Source organism: Mandrillus leucophaeus, unplaced genomic scaffold, assembly GCF_000951045.1.
Source record: "Mandrillus leucophaeus isolate KB7577 unplaced genomic scaffold, Mleu.le_1.0 Scaffold307, whole genome shotgun sequence".
Taxonomy (NCBI): Eukaryota; Metazoa; Chordata; class Mammalia; order Primates; family Cercopithecidae; genus Mandrillus; species Mandrillus leucophaeus.
This window is the reverse complement of record NW_012103221.1, coordinates 1,030,702-1,050,144: the sequence shown is the minus strand read 5'-3', so window position 1 is coordinate 1,050,144 and position 19,443 is coordinate 1,030,702. Positions and strand designations below refer to the sequence as shown.

The window sequence follows — 19,443 nt, the reverse complement described above, 5'->3', positions numbered from 1 at the left end:
CACATGCCCAACTAATTTTTGTATTTTTAGTAGAGATGGGGTTTCGCCATGTTGGCCAGGCTGTTCTTGAACCCTGACCTCAGGTGATCTGCCCACCTCAGCCTCCCAAAGTGCTGGAATTACAGGCATGAGCCACCGAGCCTGGCCAGTTAGTATGTTTTAAAATAAAGTCTTGGTTGTAAATTTGACAGTCTTTACTAATGTAGAGATAGTGAAACTTTACCTCCATTCTCTTAGGGTCCTGACTGGGCCCAACAGCTAAACTGATATAAGTTAAATTAACAGGAGAAAAGCACGCACATTTATTCAATACAAGTTTTATGTGGCATGGGAGCCATCATAAAGGAATGAAGAACTGAAGAAGCTGTTAGAGTCAATTACTTAAATACTGAATTGGACAAAGAATAGTAAGTTGGGAAAATGTGATAAGGCAAAGGGGATTAGGCTAGGATAGTTAATTGTGTACGTAAGTAGCCAGGAAGATAAGGGTTGGTATAACTAGGTTTGTTTGTACAGAATTCCTTTGGCCTCAGCTTTTTGTCCTCGATGATAAGAATGTTGCATCTTTTATGTAGGAATTTCATTTCTTACCTTAGGAACCAGCATGAATGTCATAGTGATCTTTTTTTTCACCTGCTGTTTTTGAAGTGCTATATTAACTTAAATAGTTAATATGCTAAAATGGTGTAAGTTTTTTCGTTAGTGAGTCCTGAGATTTTCTTTTACTTTTCACAGTATCCGTAGAAAAATCTTGCTCCTACCCCATCTTCATCAGTCCCATTTCCCCTGTATCCTATAGGTAACCACATCATAAGGAAATACACATATATAAATCCTATTGTTTCTCCTTTTTAAATCTATCTTACAGTTAGTTTCTACTGTCCTAATTATAGCACAATTTTACTTTTTAGGTTCTATGATTTGAAGAGTGGTATGGCTATATATTATAGCTTCTAAGTGGTTACCATATTTTGGAGCAAAATATATTGTTATTTTTACTATTAATTTACATTTAACATGAATCATGATCCTAAAAGCATCAAAATGTCTTCATAACATCCTACAAAGAAGACAGAACAGCACTGCTGTTCTACACTGTGGGTCTTGCCCAGTCTATAGTTACAAGAAATAGTTCTTTAGTTGTTGTGATGCCCTGGGTAGACTTCATTCTTAAATAATATACTTTGTCTATAGTAACTCCCTGCAAATATGTATATGTGCACAGAATATCCTGAAGATACATGGTGAGGTTTCGTTGCCTTTGTTGTCTGAAGCCTTTTTTTTTTTTGGGGGGAGACAGAGTCTCACTCTGTCGCCCAGGCTGGAGACCAGTGGCACGATCTTGGCTCACTGCAACCTCTGCCTTCTGAATTCAAGTGATTCTCCTGCCCCAGCCTCCCAAGTAGCTGGGACTACAGGCACGTGCCACCACACCCAGCTAATTTTTTTTGTATTTTTAGTGGAGATGGGGTTTCACCGTGTTAGCCAGGATGGTCTCGATCTCCTGACCTCGTGATCTGTCCACCTTGGCCTCCCAAAGTTCTGGGATTACAGGCATGAGCCACCGCGCCTCGGTCTCCTCTCTGAAGTATTTACGGTTGTTGTTTCTATTATTGTTCCCAGCCAGAACTGGAACTGACCTGATGTCATGATCTATGAATATAATTTTTAATTAAGGAAAAAGTACCAGGAAATCTCATGTCATTGTAGACCTGCTTCGCTGAATACCATTTAGCAGTCTATACTCCAGCCACCAGGCATATTGGCTGTGCAATGATGCCTCCACGATAATAGTGAGGAGTAAAAGTTGGGCTTAGATACTCTGGCTCTTGCTTAGGTCAAGGGGTATGCTGTGTTCTTGTAACAAATCCCACATATACATACATATGCATATTGTTCCACAAACATCCCCAAGCAGAAACCAGGGTTAGGTACAGAATAACCTCAAAAAAATTTTGGTTGCTAGGCTGTAGGTGAGTCTTTCTGAGGCTGGTATTTTGACACTACGGGCTCCATTGTTTCTCAACTGCTGTGTTGTGCTGCATCAATTGTTTCACTATATTATCACTAAAAGCTTGGTCTCCCTAAAAGCATTAACTTCTTAGGACCTGCGTGCCAATGGGGGCTTTTGGACTTGACTTCAGCTTTTTGGGGGGATAGAGTCCCTTTCCCCTCTGTAGTATTGGGTTATTAGTGAATCAACCCTGAAGAGGTAAACGGTTGGAGCCTCAGCCTCCCAAGAGGCTGTCACTGGAGAATGGTCTCACTGACTTCAGCCCTTGGGCATTTCCACAGCACATTTTCCCCCTAACACCTCTACTCCTGCTAAATGCCTACCTAACTCTTAAAATAGGAAAGCTGGGAACTCCACTCAAAACCATACAAAAAACCAGTTTGTATATTTGGACACCTCCCGAGCACTCACAGTCCCTGTGTTTCTCTTTTCCAGCAGTAGACAGTCACTGTCTTGCAGTTTAAGTGATTTATTGATGTCTCAGCTAAACTTGCTATTGTTTCAGGACATTTCAGTCACCAAAGTTTTTAAAGAGCATTCTGTACTAGAGGAGCCGTGCTGCTTCCTTGTGTCTGCTAATGTGTCCTTAGCCAGCCTCATTCTTCTTCAGCTTTTCCACTTTGGCAACATAGATCCTCATGGTGTCCATCTTAAACATCCCTTTGTTCACATTCCATGCCTCCTACTTGGCCTTGGCTTTCACATCTGAGGCTGAAGGGGCAGGAATGTTGCAGTCACTCTGGGCGGGCTGTTTGTAGAAGCTATACACCAGTAGTTTTCTCCTGATCGCACACAGTACCCTTCAGCTGCTTGAGGGCAGTGCGGGCCAGCTCAAACTCCACTTGGCACATTGTGGGAGGGAAGGCCAGGCCCCTGTGTCCTTTCTAGGTGAAACCTGGTGCTAGAAGGTTCATCAGGTTTCTTCATCGATAGAGTGGGGATGATGATGATGGTATATCTTCCTCACTGAATTTTGGAGGACTTTTCATTGAGAATCCCTATGTACAGTGTCTGGTACAGGGCTATGTGTGTTGTAGCAATGATCAAACTCTCAGTAGAGAGTGGTATAATTTTAACTCCTTAACAAACATTTCAAGATAGTAAGAAGAAAGTATAATACCAAGTTTTGGTTACATAGCCTTTTAATGAAGCAAAAACTTTTAGACATTAGCATTCCAAACAAAGTTTATTCTAGCAATAAGACACAATGTGATCGTGAATATAAATTACTGTGGAAATTACTTCAGATCTGAGAAATGTGGAAAATAATTGAAAAAGCTCATGGGTCTCTTCCTGAAGGACAACCGGTGAACCTGTCAGTGCTAGGAGAGATACTGCCTAGCTGTTCCTGCCTATACCACTCTTCTTACTTTATAGCTATGGTAGCCCCTTCATAATCCTTTCAGGTTCTAGCAAAGCAGGAATATCAATTTACTGTAATGTTTAATAAACATTCTCAGATTTACAACATCTGGGAAATAATAGCACTTATAAATCATGGACATTATCAAAGATCATTCATAATATATTCTTACTATCTAAACTTGGTTTTCTGTACATTTAATTTTTCTAGAGGTATGTGAAGTGGGGAAAATGGGTACTTTAAGAACTATGATTTAATTTTCACCTAGATAATTGACAAACATTTATTATTATTATCATTATGTAGAACAACATAGATATATCAGTATCCATATTTTACCTTTAATATCTCACAGGAATGGTATTTTGGGTTAATGACTATTTACCCAGAAAATCTGGAGAAAATTTTGCAATCTCGACAACACCCTATTTTTTTAAATACAATTTTTTCTCTAAAAATTAGTTAACTTTTGATAATCTGTGTGATAAAGAAGGTTGAGAATAGGAGAATGAAAATTTGCTGGTGACTCAGTTTGGCTTATATGTTATGCATTATTAAAATTTTTTCAGCGCAATAACAAAATGAAAAATCTAATTTGAGTTTCACCTTTTTTTGTCATATCCTCTGGAAGAGGTACAGATAAATGGGAAGTAGAAAGAAAAATTTGAAGTATAAAAGCCTTAAGTCTGATTAACTTTGAACTTTAAGATTTAATTATATAATGTAATTATTGTCTAATGTTAAACAATGTTGATTATTATAAAATGTCTATATATATATATTTTTTTTTTGAGACTAAGTCTCACTGTGTCGCCCAGACTGGAGTGTAGTGGCATAATCTCGGCTCACTGCAACCTCTGCCCTCCGGGTTCATGCCATTCTGCCTCAACCTCCCAAGTAGTTGGGACTACAGGTGCATGCCGCCACGCCTGGCTAATTTTTTTATTTTTTATTTTTAGTAGAGACGGGGTTTTACTGTGTTGTCTAGGATAGTCTCGATCTCCTGACCTCGTGATCAGCCCACCTCGGCCTCCCAAAGTGCTGGGATTACAGGCATGAGCCACCGCGCCTGGCCTATAGATGTCTATAATTGTGAAATATCAGTGATCTGCTAAAGAATGGGTGTCGATAACTGTGAAGGGTATGAGATTTTACCCTACTTAGTAGCTTACAAGTTACCACACTATAGTTTCATGGATGCTGTTAGAAGACATGAGACTCCTAAGTCAGAGACAAATGATAGTAACCAGGGTATAGGCATTTTTTTCTTTTCTTTTTTTTTTCATGGATTCTCTGAGCCCTACTCCTATAGAGCAATGTTAAGAGGGCTAGATGGATCTAAAAAAAAAAAAAAAAAAAAAAGAGGGCTAGATGACACCTGCACACTCAATGGGCAGTGTAAAGGAGAGGCATTCTGAGCTTAAAGAACTCAAATCTCGTATAATAGTTGATAAGCATGCCTGCCCCTTTCTCCAGAGGGAAACTGTATCTGCATTCTAAGGGGCAGTCAGGGCAAATTACTCATAACAGTAATTTGAGAGAACCATGGAGAATTGTCTTCTAACAGTGGGTCTGGGCTGAAAATTTGCATAACAAGTACTGTATTTGTAATGTAAATTAATAATGTAAACAAGAGCAGAAGAGGACTTTCTTTCTTTCTTTCTTTTTTGGAGACAGGTCTGTTGCCCAGGTTAGAATGTAGTGGCGTGATCACAGCTCACTGTAGCCTTGAACTCCTGGGCTCAAGCAGTTCTCCTGCCTCAGCTTCACAAGCATGTACCACCATGCCTGGCTAATTTTTAAAATATTTTCTAGAGACAGCGTTTCACTATGTTGCACAGGCTATTCTTGAACTCCTGGGCTCAAGTGATCCTTCAGCCTTGGCCTCCTAAAGCACTGGGACTACAGACGTGAGCACTACGCCTGCCCCCTACTGCCCCTTTTTTAAAGTACCTGGGAGAACAAAGTTTAAATATTCTATTTTTGTAGCACCTAATCAATGTACAATTTAAGATACTTTCAAAATTTTACATTATTGAAAATAAGTAGGTTAAGGACTTTTACTTAGGATCACTTTGCTGTTATGCTGCATGTTTTTGAAATAATAAAACTTTATTTTGAAAACACTCAAAACTCTTAACTAATTTATACAATTCATACTGTCTCTTGTTAAAAATCCACACGGGGGATATTAAGTCTGTATCAGGCCATGAAAAAGTTTAGGTATGAAGAAGGCGGGTTTCTTTTTTTCTTAATGTTTACACCAGACCAAAGTGAATCATTCTGAGAGAACCACCATCTCTGATTTCCTGCAAATAAACAAATAAAAATAATTAAAATAATGTTTAAGCAGAGTAAGAAGTAATTGACTTAACATTTGTATCTTTATTATTTTTAAGTACTTAAAAATAGTGAAACAAAATAGTTTAAAATGTACTGCACATAGATACATAAGAGAACTGTATACTTACCTGACTTGATCATCAAAATTTTGATATGATATTCATAAAAACTAGTCAAGAAATAATAAGCATTAAGAGGCAAAGAAACAACAGGATGGTAATTGAAATTTAGAAGCATCTGAGGGTTCCTCCAATGAAAAATTGCAAACTGTGGGTCATCATTTGGATTCTACAGTGTGATTTTAAAATACTGTGTATTCTAAAAGGTATTATATAACATATTTCCTAATTTTGGGTGTTTTACTGAGTATTTGATAGCGGCTCTTGAGGTAATGGCTTATAAAATAGAAAAGATTGTGGTTTTATAAGACTTTCATAAAATTTTATGAAGCTTCAAAGAAATATTGACAACTTTATCTATTTCCCATTTATTATTCTTTCTTTTGCACTTTCCGCCCATCTCTATCAGTTACAGAAAAACAGAAGATTTTATGGGCTTCTGAAGTTGGATAACGTGTGAAGATAAGACTAAAGATGAGTAATATGTGAAAAATAACACAGTGGGGACATTTTTTAAAATTTGAAGATAACCTACTCAGAGTTGAAATGGTAAAAGTAAAAGGTAAAGAGAGTAGGGATAATAGCACTTACACTATCATGTCATAATTGGAGACATTTTACTTAAAGTATAGGTGAAAATAATTTTTAAAAATAAATTTCTTCTGTAAGTTATATCTTAAAAGTTATTTTTACTAAGAGAAGCCTTTCAGAAAGTCTGCATTTATACTATTTTAAGTAGTCACATCTCAAAGGAAACAGATATGGGGCTAAAAAATAGGGGCAACACATGTATGTAGGTATGTGCCTGTAGATCTTGATGTACACAAAATTGAAAAAAAAAAAAAAAAAAAACCTGGAAAAACAGGTAGCAAGAAGAATGCGTAATTTAATAGTGCCTGGGGCTTGAGTGTGTGCTGGCAAGTTCCAGGCTTTTAGGTAGCTTTCAATTTAAAAAGAAAACTAAGCACTGTCATTTTAAAAACATAAGCTTCAACTCTTGGCTTATAAACTACCATATCAAAGTCTAGTTTCTATACCACGAGAATGGTCATTGAGAAAATGAGTTAGGTTTTGGCCTTGTTCATCAACTGACAGAGATCCTAGATAAATTATTTTATTTTCCTAATATCTAGATATACTTGTTGCTAGAAGACTCATGGCATACCTAAGAAGTATCATGTCGTTCAGCCATGTTGTTGATGTTATGTAGTGTCTTCTATCCATGATTTAATCCTCTCTTACCTTAGGAATTACATTTTAAAAAGTAAGAATCGTAGAATTAACTTCTCAAGATCCTCCAGGATTTAAGAAAACAAAAAATATTCCTTTGGAGGATTTCCTTTAAAATCCATTGCATTTTAAAAAGACTTCAGGGCATTTCCAAGGTTTCCAATGCTATATAACCTTGACTTATACTCTATGTACCTTAGAGGGATATTTTGAAGATTTATAAAATAATTTATTTTACATTCAATTTTTTAAACATTATTTGAAATAAAACATAATCATTAAATAAAATTTGGAAAACAGAAAAGTATGAAACTTTACCCATAGTCCTATCAGTTATACAAAACTAAAGTTAACATGAATTTGCTTCTAGTCTCTTTTTCTCCACGTTTTATTTATTTTAAACACAGCTCGAATTGTATTGTATATGTAATTCTGTATCTTTTTTCTTTCTTTTTTTTTTTTTTTGGCCTCACAACACTTCAAAACTTTTCAATGTTCCTACATAGTCTGTTTTTAATGGCTGAATTTTATTATTCCATTAAATACTATAGCTTTATTTAACCACTCCTTTTTTGGTTAAATTTATATTGGTTCTAATTTCTTCTTTTTCATAAATAACCCTATGATAGATTTTCTTAGGCATAAAGTTTTGTTTTTTTTTTTTCCCTGTTTGTAGGTTTCCTTGGTATAGAACTGTAGAAATAGAATTATTGGACCAAAAGCTTATGAAATTTTAAGCTTCTGGATAAACACTGTAGAATTGGTAGTTTTGCTTTGTTTGTTTCCTAGTTTGGGAGGTGATTTTGTTCAGTAATAGGAAGCTGTGGTTCCAAGGAAGACTGATCTTCATTTTCTTGTTAATGTGTTGAAATTGTGCTCAGCCTTGACTGAATGAAACTACATGTTAATTCTTGTAGTAATTTTACAGCAACAAAAGGGTTTTCCCCAGTCCCTCATTGCTTTCTACATATGGTTAAGTGCATTTTCTGAGCCACACCCTTTTGCTGTTACCTAATGTTGGGTGATATCAGGTCACTTTCCTTTAAATGTGCACAGACTTTTGTAAGTGAATTCAGCAGACAGGTTAAGCTTTGCTATAAACTGGATTTTGACATGTTGCTCACTTAATACAGAGTTTTAAATTTTAATACAAGAAGTGATCATCTCACAGTTTATTATGTTCAATTTCCTCTCTGTTACTAATGGTCTCTCTTGAAGTTTCTGATTTGGTTTAATAATAATTAAATCCCAGAAGTGTAATATTTTAGAGATGGAAGAAATCTTAAAACTCCCTAATCTGAAATTCTTCTATTTTATAGATGAACAAGTTGAGGCTCATGTGGGTTAAGTGTTTCGTCCAAAGTTAGTTCGTGGCAGAGTTGGGATTATAATTTTGTTCTTATTTCTCTGTGAAGTGTTTTTTTTTTCCCCAACTATAGTTTTTTAATGTACTAACAATACTAGTTCCACAGGCTGCTTTATGATTAACTCCTCTGATTCTCTATTCCTATCATTTAAGGCTTTTGCTTATAAGCATGCTAGCTAGTGGTCCAACCTATGTGGCAGGAGATGCTTTTCTGAGTAAGCTGACCAGCTATTCAAGTTTCACTACTGAACATTGTGAAATTGAACTCTGCTTCTTGCATATTTGGTATCATATATAGGTTTCTTTTTCATCAACATTGCAGTTTGGTACTTGACATTTTTGTAGAAAATGCAGTCTCCAACTGACTACAGTCTAGCACTTGCCAAAGATTGGCTTGAGGCTTCTGGTACGTAAGAGAGACAAGTTGATAGATAAGCTAACTAACTTTCTAACTTCTGTGTTAAGTAAGCCATCAGAAAGGAATGTATTTAGAACTTGTCATTTCACCTTTCCACAGGAATGCCTTTAGTGAATTATGATTTAATGTAATTATTTCACCTTATAAAGAAGAGTTATAAGAAACATCTATGTGACTAGAATGTCTATCCTTTTCAAAACTCTAGGACATGTTTAGTTTGTTTTTCAGTTAAAAATTTAGAGATTGAGTCTTGCTAGGTTCTCCATGCTGGCCTAAAACTCCTGGGCTCAAGCAGTTCCCCGACCTCAGCCTCCAGAGGAGCTGGGACTATAAGGATACACCACCACACCCAGCTTGCTTTTCAGTTTTTTTTTTAAATTTTTTATTTTTATACATGCACGTGCGCGCGCGCGCACACACACACACACACACACACACACGTATATATATATATGCACATACACATACATGGTATTTACATGTTGACAATTACATTAATAGAGCATCTTGAAGTATAAGTGTGAAACCTCTAAAAATGATAAAGTAGCACAATTTGCTACTCTGGAGGCGGAGGCAGGAGAATCACTTGAACCCGGGAGACAGAGGATGCAGTAAGCTGAGATCACACCTCTGCACTCCAGCCTGGGTGACAGAATGATACTCCACCTCAAAAAAAAAAAAAAAAAAAAAGATTTCTTTCAGACAGTATGCCAATGAGTAGTACAAACAAGACAACACAGGTATGTAACTATATGATTTATTACCCTTGACTAAGAGCAAAGGGTTTCCTCCTCAGTGGGAGGAAACAAGAGGTATGCCCCATACCTAGAAACTCACTCAAACGTGTAGCCCCACGATAATCTCTAAATTTACCTATTAAAGTTTAAAGGAGAATTAAAACTTTTTCCTTCCGTTTCTGTCGTTAGCACAAATTTTTTCCAGAATGTTCCCAAGAGGTAACTAGACCACTAGTGGTTTCATTTCTTTCTTTTCCCTTTCCTTTGTTTTGTATTGTGGTAAAATATATATAACATAAAATTTACTACTTTATTTTTTAAGTGTATACTTTAGTGGGATTAGGCACATTCACGTCATCGTGTAACCATCACCACTCTCCATCTCCAGAACTTTGTAATCATTCCAAACTGAAATTCTGTACTCATTAAATAACAATTTCCCATTTTGTACTTCCTTAAGCCTCTGATAACCACTCTTCTACTTTTTTGAGATGGAATTTTGCTCTTGTTGCCCAGGCTGGAGTGCAGTGACGCAATCTCGGCTCACCACAACCTCCGCCTCCTGGGTTCAAGCAGTTTTATCCTGCCTCAACCTCCTGAGTAACTGGGATTACAGGCATGTACCACCATGCCCTGCTAAATTTGTATTTTTATTAGGTTTCTCCATGTTGGTCAGGCTGGTCTCGAACTCCTGACCTCAGGTGATCCACCCACCTTGGCCTCTGAAAGTGCTGGGATTACAGACGTGAGCCACCGCGCCTGGTGTTCTTCTACGTTGTGTCTCTAAGAATTTGACTATTCCAAGTGCTTCGTATAAGTGGAGTAATATAATATTTGTCCTTTTGAGCCTTTACTTATTTCAGGTCTTTACTTATTTCGCTTAGCATAATGTCTGCAAAGTTCATCCATGCTGTGGCAGGTATCAGAATTTCATTCCCTTTTTAGGGCTGAATAATATTTCATTATAAGTATATACCACCTTTTGTTTGTTCATTCATCTGTCAGTGACCATTTTGGTTGTTTTCACCTTTTGGGTATTGTGACTAATGTTGCTATGAACATGGGTGTAAAAATATCTGTTCTTGTCCCTGCTTTCAATTCTTTGGGTGTATACCAGAAGTAAAATTGCTGGATCATATAATGGTTTTATGTTTAATTTTTTTAGGAACTACCATACTGTTTTCCATGGCAATACCATTTTATATTCCCACTGGCAATGTACAAATGTTCTAGTTTCTCCACATCCTTATCAACACTTTTTGCTTTCTGTTTTTTGATAATGGCCATCTTATTGCTTCTCAGCCTTTTGGCTAAAATCAAATAATGGCCTTCCCAATGTATGTAAAGTAGTTTCTCATTGTGGTCTGATCTGCATTTTCCTAACAATTAGTGATGTTGAACATCATTTCACGTACTTTTTGTCCATTTGTTTATCTTGGAAGTTCTTTGTACATTAAATTTTTTTTATTGGGTTATAGTTCTTTCCATATTCTGGTTATTTGTCACTTATTATATATGTGATTTGCAAATACAGTTGTCCCTCAGTATTTATGGGGGTTGGTTCCAGGACCCCCTACAGATACTAAAATCTGCAGATGCTTATGTCCCTGTTATTAAATGCGTAGTATTTGCATATAATCTATACACATCCTCACATATACTTTAATCTCTGCATTACTTATAATACCTAATACAATGTAATTATTATGTAAATCATTATTATACTGTATTATTTAGGGAATAATTTACAAGAAAAAAAGTCTGTACGTGTTCAGTACAGACGGTTTTTTCCCAAATGTTTTCAATCTGTTGTTGGTGGAATCCACAGATGAGAAGCCCATGGATACAGAGGGCCAACTGTATTTTCTCCTGTTGTGTGGGTTGCCTTTTTACTCTGTTGATAGTATCCTTTGATGGACAAACAATAATTTTAATGAAGTCTAATTCATCTGTTTTTTGTTGTTGTTGTTTTTATTGCCTGTACTTTTGGTGTTTTACCTGTGAAATCATTGCCAAATTCAATGTTACAACGTTTTCTCCTATGTTTTCTTCCAAGAGAATTATAGTTGTAGGCCTGTGTGTAGATCTTTGATACATTTTGAGTTGATTTTTGTATACGGTGTAAGGTAAGAGTCTAACTTCATACTTTTGTATATGGACATCCTGTTTTTCCAGCAACATTTGATGAAAAGAACGTCCTTTCCCCCATTAAATGGTCTTGGCACCCTTGTCAGAAATCATCTATCCACATACACAAAGGTTTTATTTAGGTTCTCAATTCTGTTCCATGGTTCCATATGTCTGTCTTTATGCTAGTACCATCTTTTGATTACTGTAGCTTTGTAGTAAATTTTGAAGTCAGAAAGTGTGAGTTCTTCAACTTTATTGTTTGTTTTCAAGATTGATTTGGCTTTTCAAGGTCTCTTGATTTTCCATATTAATTTAAGGATGAGTATTTTTTTTTTTTTTCTGTTTCTGCAAAGATATATTGAGATTCTGATAGGAATTGAGTGGAGAGTTCTGTATGTGTCTTTTCCATCTAATTGGTCTGTAGTGTTGTTCAAGTCTTCTGTTGTCCTGATTGATCTTCTGTCTGGTTGTCGTATCGATTATTGAAAGCAGATTATTGAAGTCTCCTAGTATTACTGCAGTGCTGTCTATTTCTTCAATTGTTAATGTTTGCTTTGTATATTTAAGAGTTCTGATGTTTAGTGCATACATATTTATAATCATCATATCTTGGTGAATTGACTCTTTAATCGTTATATATTATCCTTCCTAGTCTCTTGTGACGATTTTTCATTGAAAGTCTATTTTATCTGATACCATTATAGGTACCCCTGCTCTCTTGTGGTTACTATTTACATGAAATATTTTATCCATCCTTTCCATTTCAGCTTATGTGTTGGATCTAAAATGAGTCTCTTGTGTGCAGCAGAGTGTTAGATTTTTAAAAAAAATCCATTCAGTCAATATGTCTTTTGACTAGTGAGTTGGATTATTCATATTTAAAGTAATTATTGATATGGAAGGATTTACTATTGCTGATTTGTCATCTGTTTTCTCCATGTCTTGTGGCTTTTTGGTCCCTAATTTCTTTTCTTACTGCCCTCCCTTTGTAATCCATTGATTTTTTTTTATAGTGACATACTTTGATTCCCTTTTCATTTCCTTTTGTGTGCACTATATAGATATTTTTCTTGGTGCCTAACATTGTGATTACATAACAGATTTCAAATTTATTCAATTTATATTACATTGATAACAACTAATCTTCATTAGCATACAAAAATTCTCCTTTACAGTTAGTTCCTCCTTTTGTTATTGTTAAAACTTACATTTATATATTATGTACCCATTAACTTAGATTTATAGTTTTTTGTGTAATTTTATAGATTCTATACAAGAATTAAAAGTGGATTTATGCACCAGAATTACAATAATACAGGATTCTATAGTTGCCCATATGTTTACCTTTAATGGAGAACATTATACTTTCATGTGACTTTGTATAGCTGTCTAGTATCTTTTTGTTTCAATTTGAAGGACTCTCTTTAGCATTTCTTGTAGGGAACATCTAGTGGTGTTGACGATACATCTTTTATCTAGGAATATCATAATTTCTTCACATTTGAAGGACAGTTTTGCTAGATACAGTATTATTATTATTATTTTTTTTTGAGATAAGGTCTTGCTCTGTCTCCCAGGTTGGAGTACAGTGGTGCGATCTCGGCTCACTGCAACCTCCACCTCCCAGGTTCCAGCGATTCTCCTGTCTCAGCCTCCCAAGTAGCTGGGATTACAGGTGTGTACCACTATGCCCGGCTAATATTTTGTATTTTTAGTAGAGATGGAGTTTCACCATGTTGGCCAGGCTCGAACTCCTTATCTCAAGTGGTATGCCTGCCTCGGCCTCCCAAAGTGCTGGGATTACAAGTGTGAGCCACCATGCCTGGCCCGGTTGATGTTTTTGAATATACTTTCCCATCCTTTTTAGCCTGCAAGATTCATACTAAGAAATTTGCTGATAATCTTATTAGGCTCCCTTGTATGTGATGAGTCATTTTTCTCTTGTAACTCTCAAGATTATCTCTTTATCTTTGACTTTCAGCAGTTTGATTATAATGTATCTTGTTGTGTGTCTCTTTGAGTTTATTATATTTAGAGTTTGTTGAACTTCTTGAGTTTATATATCTATCTCTGTCCTCAGATTGGGTAAGTTTTTGGCCATTATATTTCAAATAAGTTCCCTACATTTTTCTTATTGTGTTCCCCTTCTGGGATCTTAATAATGGAAATACTGTCCTGCTTGATAGTGTCTCTTAAGTTCTATTCACTTTTTTATTCTTTCGTTCTTTTTGTACCTCATACTAGATCATTTCAAATAAGTTATCTTTAAGCTTGTTTATTCTTTCTTCTGTCCAAGTCTGCTGTTGAATCCCTCTAGTGAATTTTTAAGTTTGACTATCCCCAATGTGCCCATTATATTTTTTATTTCCAGAATTTCTGGTTGGTTCTTGTAATAATGTCTATCTCTGTTGAAATTCCCCTTTGTTCATATAGTTCACCTGATTTCCTTTAGGTCTCTGTCCATGTTGTTCTTTACTGTTTGAACGTATTTAAAACAATTGTTTGAAAATCTTTTTCTAGTAAGTCTGATACCTCTATTTTTTCAGGGATAGTTTCTGCCAATTTATTATTATTATTGAATGGTCCGTGTTTCCCTGTTTCTTTTTATGCATTGTGATTTTGGGATTATAAATTCACAATAATTATGTTGGGGATTTGAGAACAAAACCAAAACCAAAAACAGCTACTTCTCCCATTCTCTGTAGACTGGCTCTTTGCCTTGGAAGTCCTTTCCTAATTATCTTGGCCTTGCTTCTGAATTTTGAGATCACATCAAAGAGAAAACTGAAGGTCTTCTCAGGTCTTTACTGAGCATGCATCTTGCCTGGACCTGTTTGTGGTTTTTTGAATCTCTGTATAGATGGCTGCTTTTAATTGTCTTAAATTTCCCAAGAGAGCTTTGGGGAGTCTTGATGGTCTGTCATATGTCTCCACCTATAATCTTTTGCCCCAGGCATCTGTAGGTTCAGTCTCTCTGCAGCTTTCCTGAGCCATGACTACTGCTTCTCCTCATCTGAGATTAAGGCCATGCTTGTCTCCTAGCAGAGATCTGAGTTAGGTGAATCAGGGATCAATTCTTCAGGCAGCCTGTAGACAAGTTAGAATTTTGCAAATAAGGTCAGCCTTGTTCCTTTTGGTTCAAGGGATGGTGATATGATTTGGCTCTGTGTCCCCACCCAAATCTCACCTTGAATTATTATAATCCCCATGTGTCAAGGGTGGGACCAAGTAGAGGTAATTGAATCATGGGGGCAGTTTTCTCCATGCCATTCTCATGATAGTGATGAGTTCTCACAAGATTTGATGGTTTTATAAGCATCTGGCATTTCCCTTGCTGGCATTCACTCTGTCCTGCTGCCCTGTAAAGAAGGTGTCTGCCTCTCCTTTGCCTTTTGCCATGATTATAAGGTTCCTGAGGTCTCCCCAGCTATGCAGAACTGTGAGTCAACTAAACCTCTTTCCTTTATAAATTACCCAGTCTTGGATATTTATTCATAGCAGCATGAGAATGGACTAATACAGGTGGAATTGGGAACTGCCATCTCCTCCAAACCAAGACAACGGCTGGGGAGGGGTGGAACAAGGGTGAGCAAAAATGCCATGACGTGTCCTACTGTTCGGAATGTAGCTTGTTCTTGATTGTTTACTTGGTTTCTGTAGACCTTTGACTGTTTTCCAGGGTTCCTATAAAGTTATTTAGCCACTGTATAGTTGTTTCTCTAATGTTTGTTAAGGAGAATGAGGGTCTGAAGCTTCTTAATCACATTTTGCTGATGTCGTTCTTCCTAGGGGTTTTCTAATCATTGTTTCCTCTGGTTGTATGTGGTTTCCTTACTGCATGGGAAGGGGACTCCACTGTCAATGCAACCCTGAATAATATATGCAGTGTGAGAACTTTAGTGAAATTCTAATCCTACCTGGTCAAATCCTTGTTATTTTGCCCACCCCACTTCTGTAGTTATAGAATATAATTTCTCTGTAGTATCTCTCGTCCCCAGTTTTATTTTGTCTTCCTCCAAAATACGTATTTTATTTCTATGATTTAACTCATATCCTTTCCTGCTCCAATATAATAGATCACAATTATGATCAATAATACCCACTTGACATGTAAATAAAGAAAATAAAAATTAAATTCTGGCTAAGTTTCACAGAATGCCAGAAAAGTATTTTTTAAATTTATATATATGCATACACACACACCCACACACATACATGTACACATATTGTTTTCATAGAATGCTGTGTTTTCAAAGGTTTTAGATACTTGGCTTATAATATGAGCACTTTGAACACTGGTGTTTTAAATGTGAAATTCTGAGAACCCTTTGTTCTTGGTATAAAATATGAAACTTGTGAAATTCACATATGCAAATTGCTTCATTTATTAGTGACCTCTGATGGCTTCTGATTAAATCAATATTGTGTCCATCTTTGAAGTATATATTTAAAAAATTATGAACTTCCTAATTTTTTCTTCATTGTGGCTGACTATAGGGAAATTGCTGTGTATCTAAGTTAAGGTCCATTTAAATGTGTTTTTCAAAGCTCAAGATGGGGAGGGGGACTGTGGCTCACACCTGTAACCCCAGCACTTTGGAAGGCCAATGCAGGTGGATTGCTTGAGCTCAGGAGTTTGAGACTAGCCTGAGCAACAAGGTGAAACCCTATCTCTACAAAAAATACAAAAATTACAGGCGCAGTGGCACGGGCCTGTAGTCGTAGCTACCTGGGAGGCTCAGGTGGGAGGATCACTTAAAGCCATGAGGTGGAAGTTGCAGTGAGCTGAGATTGCACCACTGCACTCCAGCCTGGGCAACAGAACCAGACCCTGTCTCAAATAAAACAAAACAAAAAGCTCTGGATAAAGTGTGCAAAAATCTTAAAATGGACCACATCCATCAGAGAATAGTCTACTAAATTCAGGGCACGTGATGTTTTTAAGATCTCTGTGAACGTGTTCATAAACTTTAAGGAGGAATTAGCCAAGCACTGTCAGAACATTTTTTTGTTTCCACAAAGGCTAATTTAATCGTTCTTCAAATGTCATTATTTCTTTTGTTTTGAGATGGAGTCTTGCTCTGTTGTCCTGGCTGGAGTATAGTGGCGCAATCTTGGCTTACTGCCCTCGGCCTCCCGGATTCAAGAGATTCTCCTGCCTCAGCCTTCCGAGTAGCTGGGATTACAGGCGTGTGTCACTGTGCCCAGCCAATTTTTTGTATTTTTAGTAGAGACAAGGTTTCACCACGTTGGCCAGGCTGGTCTTGAACTCCTGACCTCAGGTGATCCACCCACCTCAGCCTCCCAAAGTGTTATGATTACAGGCATGAGCCACTGTGCCCAGCGAAATGTTGTTATTTCAAGTTAATAAAGTTCTCATAATTATGGCAACATAATCCTCTCTATGTTTTTCCACAAAAGAGAATATGAACAAGGAAATTAAGTTTTTTTGTTTGTTTGTTTTGAGACAGGGTCTCACTCTGTCATCCAGGCTGGAGTGCAGAGGTGTGATTATGGCTCACTGCAGCCTCTAACTCCTGGACTCAGTCAATGCTCCTGCCTCAGCCTTCTGAGTAGCTGGGACTACAGGCACGTGTACCATGTCTGGCTAATTAAAAAAATTTTTTTTTAGAGATGGGGTCCTACTATGTTGCCCAAGCTGGATCAAACACCAGGCCTTAAGTGATCCTTCCACCTTGGCCTCCCAAAGTGCTAGGATTACAGGTGTAAGCCACTGCACTGAACAAGGAAATTTGAGGGACATACTTTTTCTTGAGAAGTAAACAGGCAGTAATGTATTCTATTAAAGATGTAGCCATTGTAGCATCAAAGGTTTAGTAAACTAATTCAGAGTGTCAGAGAACTTTATACTTGAATTACTATATATATATATATATTCCCCAGAGGACTTTTACCCAAACAGTTTTCTTGGAATTAAAGTTTATAGTCACGGTTAAAATAAGTAGTGATTTAAAAGTAGTTCACTGCTTACTTTAACCATAAACTAACTTCAGGTCTGAGCAGAATGTAAAATTTAAGAAAATTGTTTGGGAAAAAAGTCGTGCAGGGATTGATGGAGAGAGTGAGAGAGAGAGAGAGAGAGAGAGAGAGGAAGAGAAAAAGACAATCTATCATAATATGGGTATAATAAAATATATAATATGTATTATATACAGACACATAATGGAACACTTAAGATGCATGCATTTCACTTATGTGCATTTTATGGGGGAGGGGAAGAAGTATAAACAAATATATATTTTTTTAACTTTTCGGTTCAGGAATACACGTGTAGGTTTGTTACATAGGTATACTTGTGTTATGGGGATTTGAGGTTTTTGTATATATTATTTCATCATCCAGGTATTAAGCCTAGTACCCATTAGTTATTTTTACTGATCCTCTCCTGTCTCCCACCCTCCACCCTCCAATACCCTCCAATAGGCCTCATGGTCTGTTGTTTTCCCTCTATGTGTCCATGTGTTCTCATCATTTAGCTCCTACTTGTAAGTGAGAACATGCAAAATTTGGTTTTCTGCTCCTGTATTAGTTTGCTAAGGGTAATGGCCTCCAGCTCCATCCATGTCCCTGCATGGGACATGATCTTGTTCTTTTTCATGCCTGCATAGTATTCCATGTTATATATGTACCACATTTTCTTTATCCAGTCTATTATTGATGGGCATTTAGGTTGTCTCCATGTCTTTGCTACTGTGAATAGTGCTGCAATGAACATATGCATGCATGTCTTTATAACAGAATGATCTATATTTCTTAGAGTATATACTCAGTAATGGGATTGCTGGGTCAAATGGCATTTCTGTCTTTAGGACTTTGAGGAATCACCACACTGTCTTCCATAATGGTTGAACTAATTTACACACCCACCAACAATGTATAAACATTCCTTTTTCTCCACAAACTGCCAACATCTGTTTTTTGTTTGTTTACTTTTTAATAGTCACTCTGATTGGTGTGAGGTGGTATCTCATTGTGGTTTTGATTTGCATTTCTCTGATGATCAAAGATGTTGAGCATTTTTTCATGTTGTTGGGCGTATGTATGATTCTCTTGAAAAGTATCTGCTTGTGTCTGCTGCCTATTTTTAATAGATTTTTTTTCTTCTTGTATATTTAAGTTCCTTATAGACACTACACATTTGTCAGATGCATAGTTTACAAACATTTTCTCCCATTCTGCAGGTTATCTGTTTACCCTGTTGATAGCTTCTTTTGCTGTGCAGAAGCTCTTTAGTTTAATTGGATCCTGTTAGTCAATTTTGCTTTTGTTGCAATTATTTTTGGCATCTTCATCATGAAATCTGTGCCTGTGCCTGTGTCCTGAATGGTATTACCTAGGTTTTCTTTTAGGGTTTTTATAGTTTTGGGTTTTACATTTAAGTCTTTAATCCATCTTGAGTTAATTTTTGTATATGATCTAATGAAGGGGTCCAGTTTCAGTTTTCTACATCTAGCTAGTTAATTATCCCAGCACCATTTATTGAATAGGGATTCGTTTCTCCATTGCTTGTTTTTGTCAGGGTTTTTGAAGATCAGATAGTTGTAGGTGTGCAGTGTTATTTCTGCATTCTCTATTCTGTTCCATTGGTCCATGTGTCTGTTTTTGTACAGGTACCATGCTGTTTTGGTTACTGTAGTTCTGTAGTATAGTTTGAATTTGGGTAGCATTGATGCCTCCAGCTTTTTTTTTTTTTTTTTTTTTT

The 19,443-nt window shown here is 36.6% G+C and overlaps 1 protein-coding gene across 1 annotated transcript in view; it reads right to left on the bottom strand.

Annotated features, from left to right (window-relative positions):
- Positions 1-5,044: 5,044 nt before the first annotated feature.
- The window catches only part of WDPCP (WD repeat containing planar cell polarity effector), a 500,366-nt gene continuing 485,967 nt past the window's right edge, over positions 5,045-19,443 (bottom strand). The window contains exon 18 of the mRNA XM_011987298.1: positions 5,045-5,686. Coding sequence (XP_011842688.1) covers positions 5,636-5,686 — 51 coding nt within the window. The 3' untranslated portion in view covers positions 5,045-5,635. The remainder of the gene's footprint in view (positions 5,687-19,443) is intronic.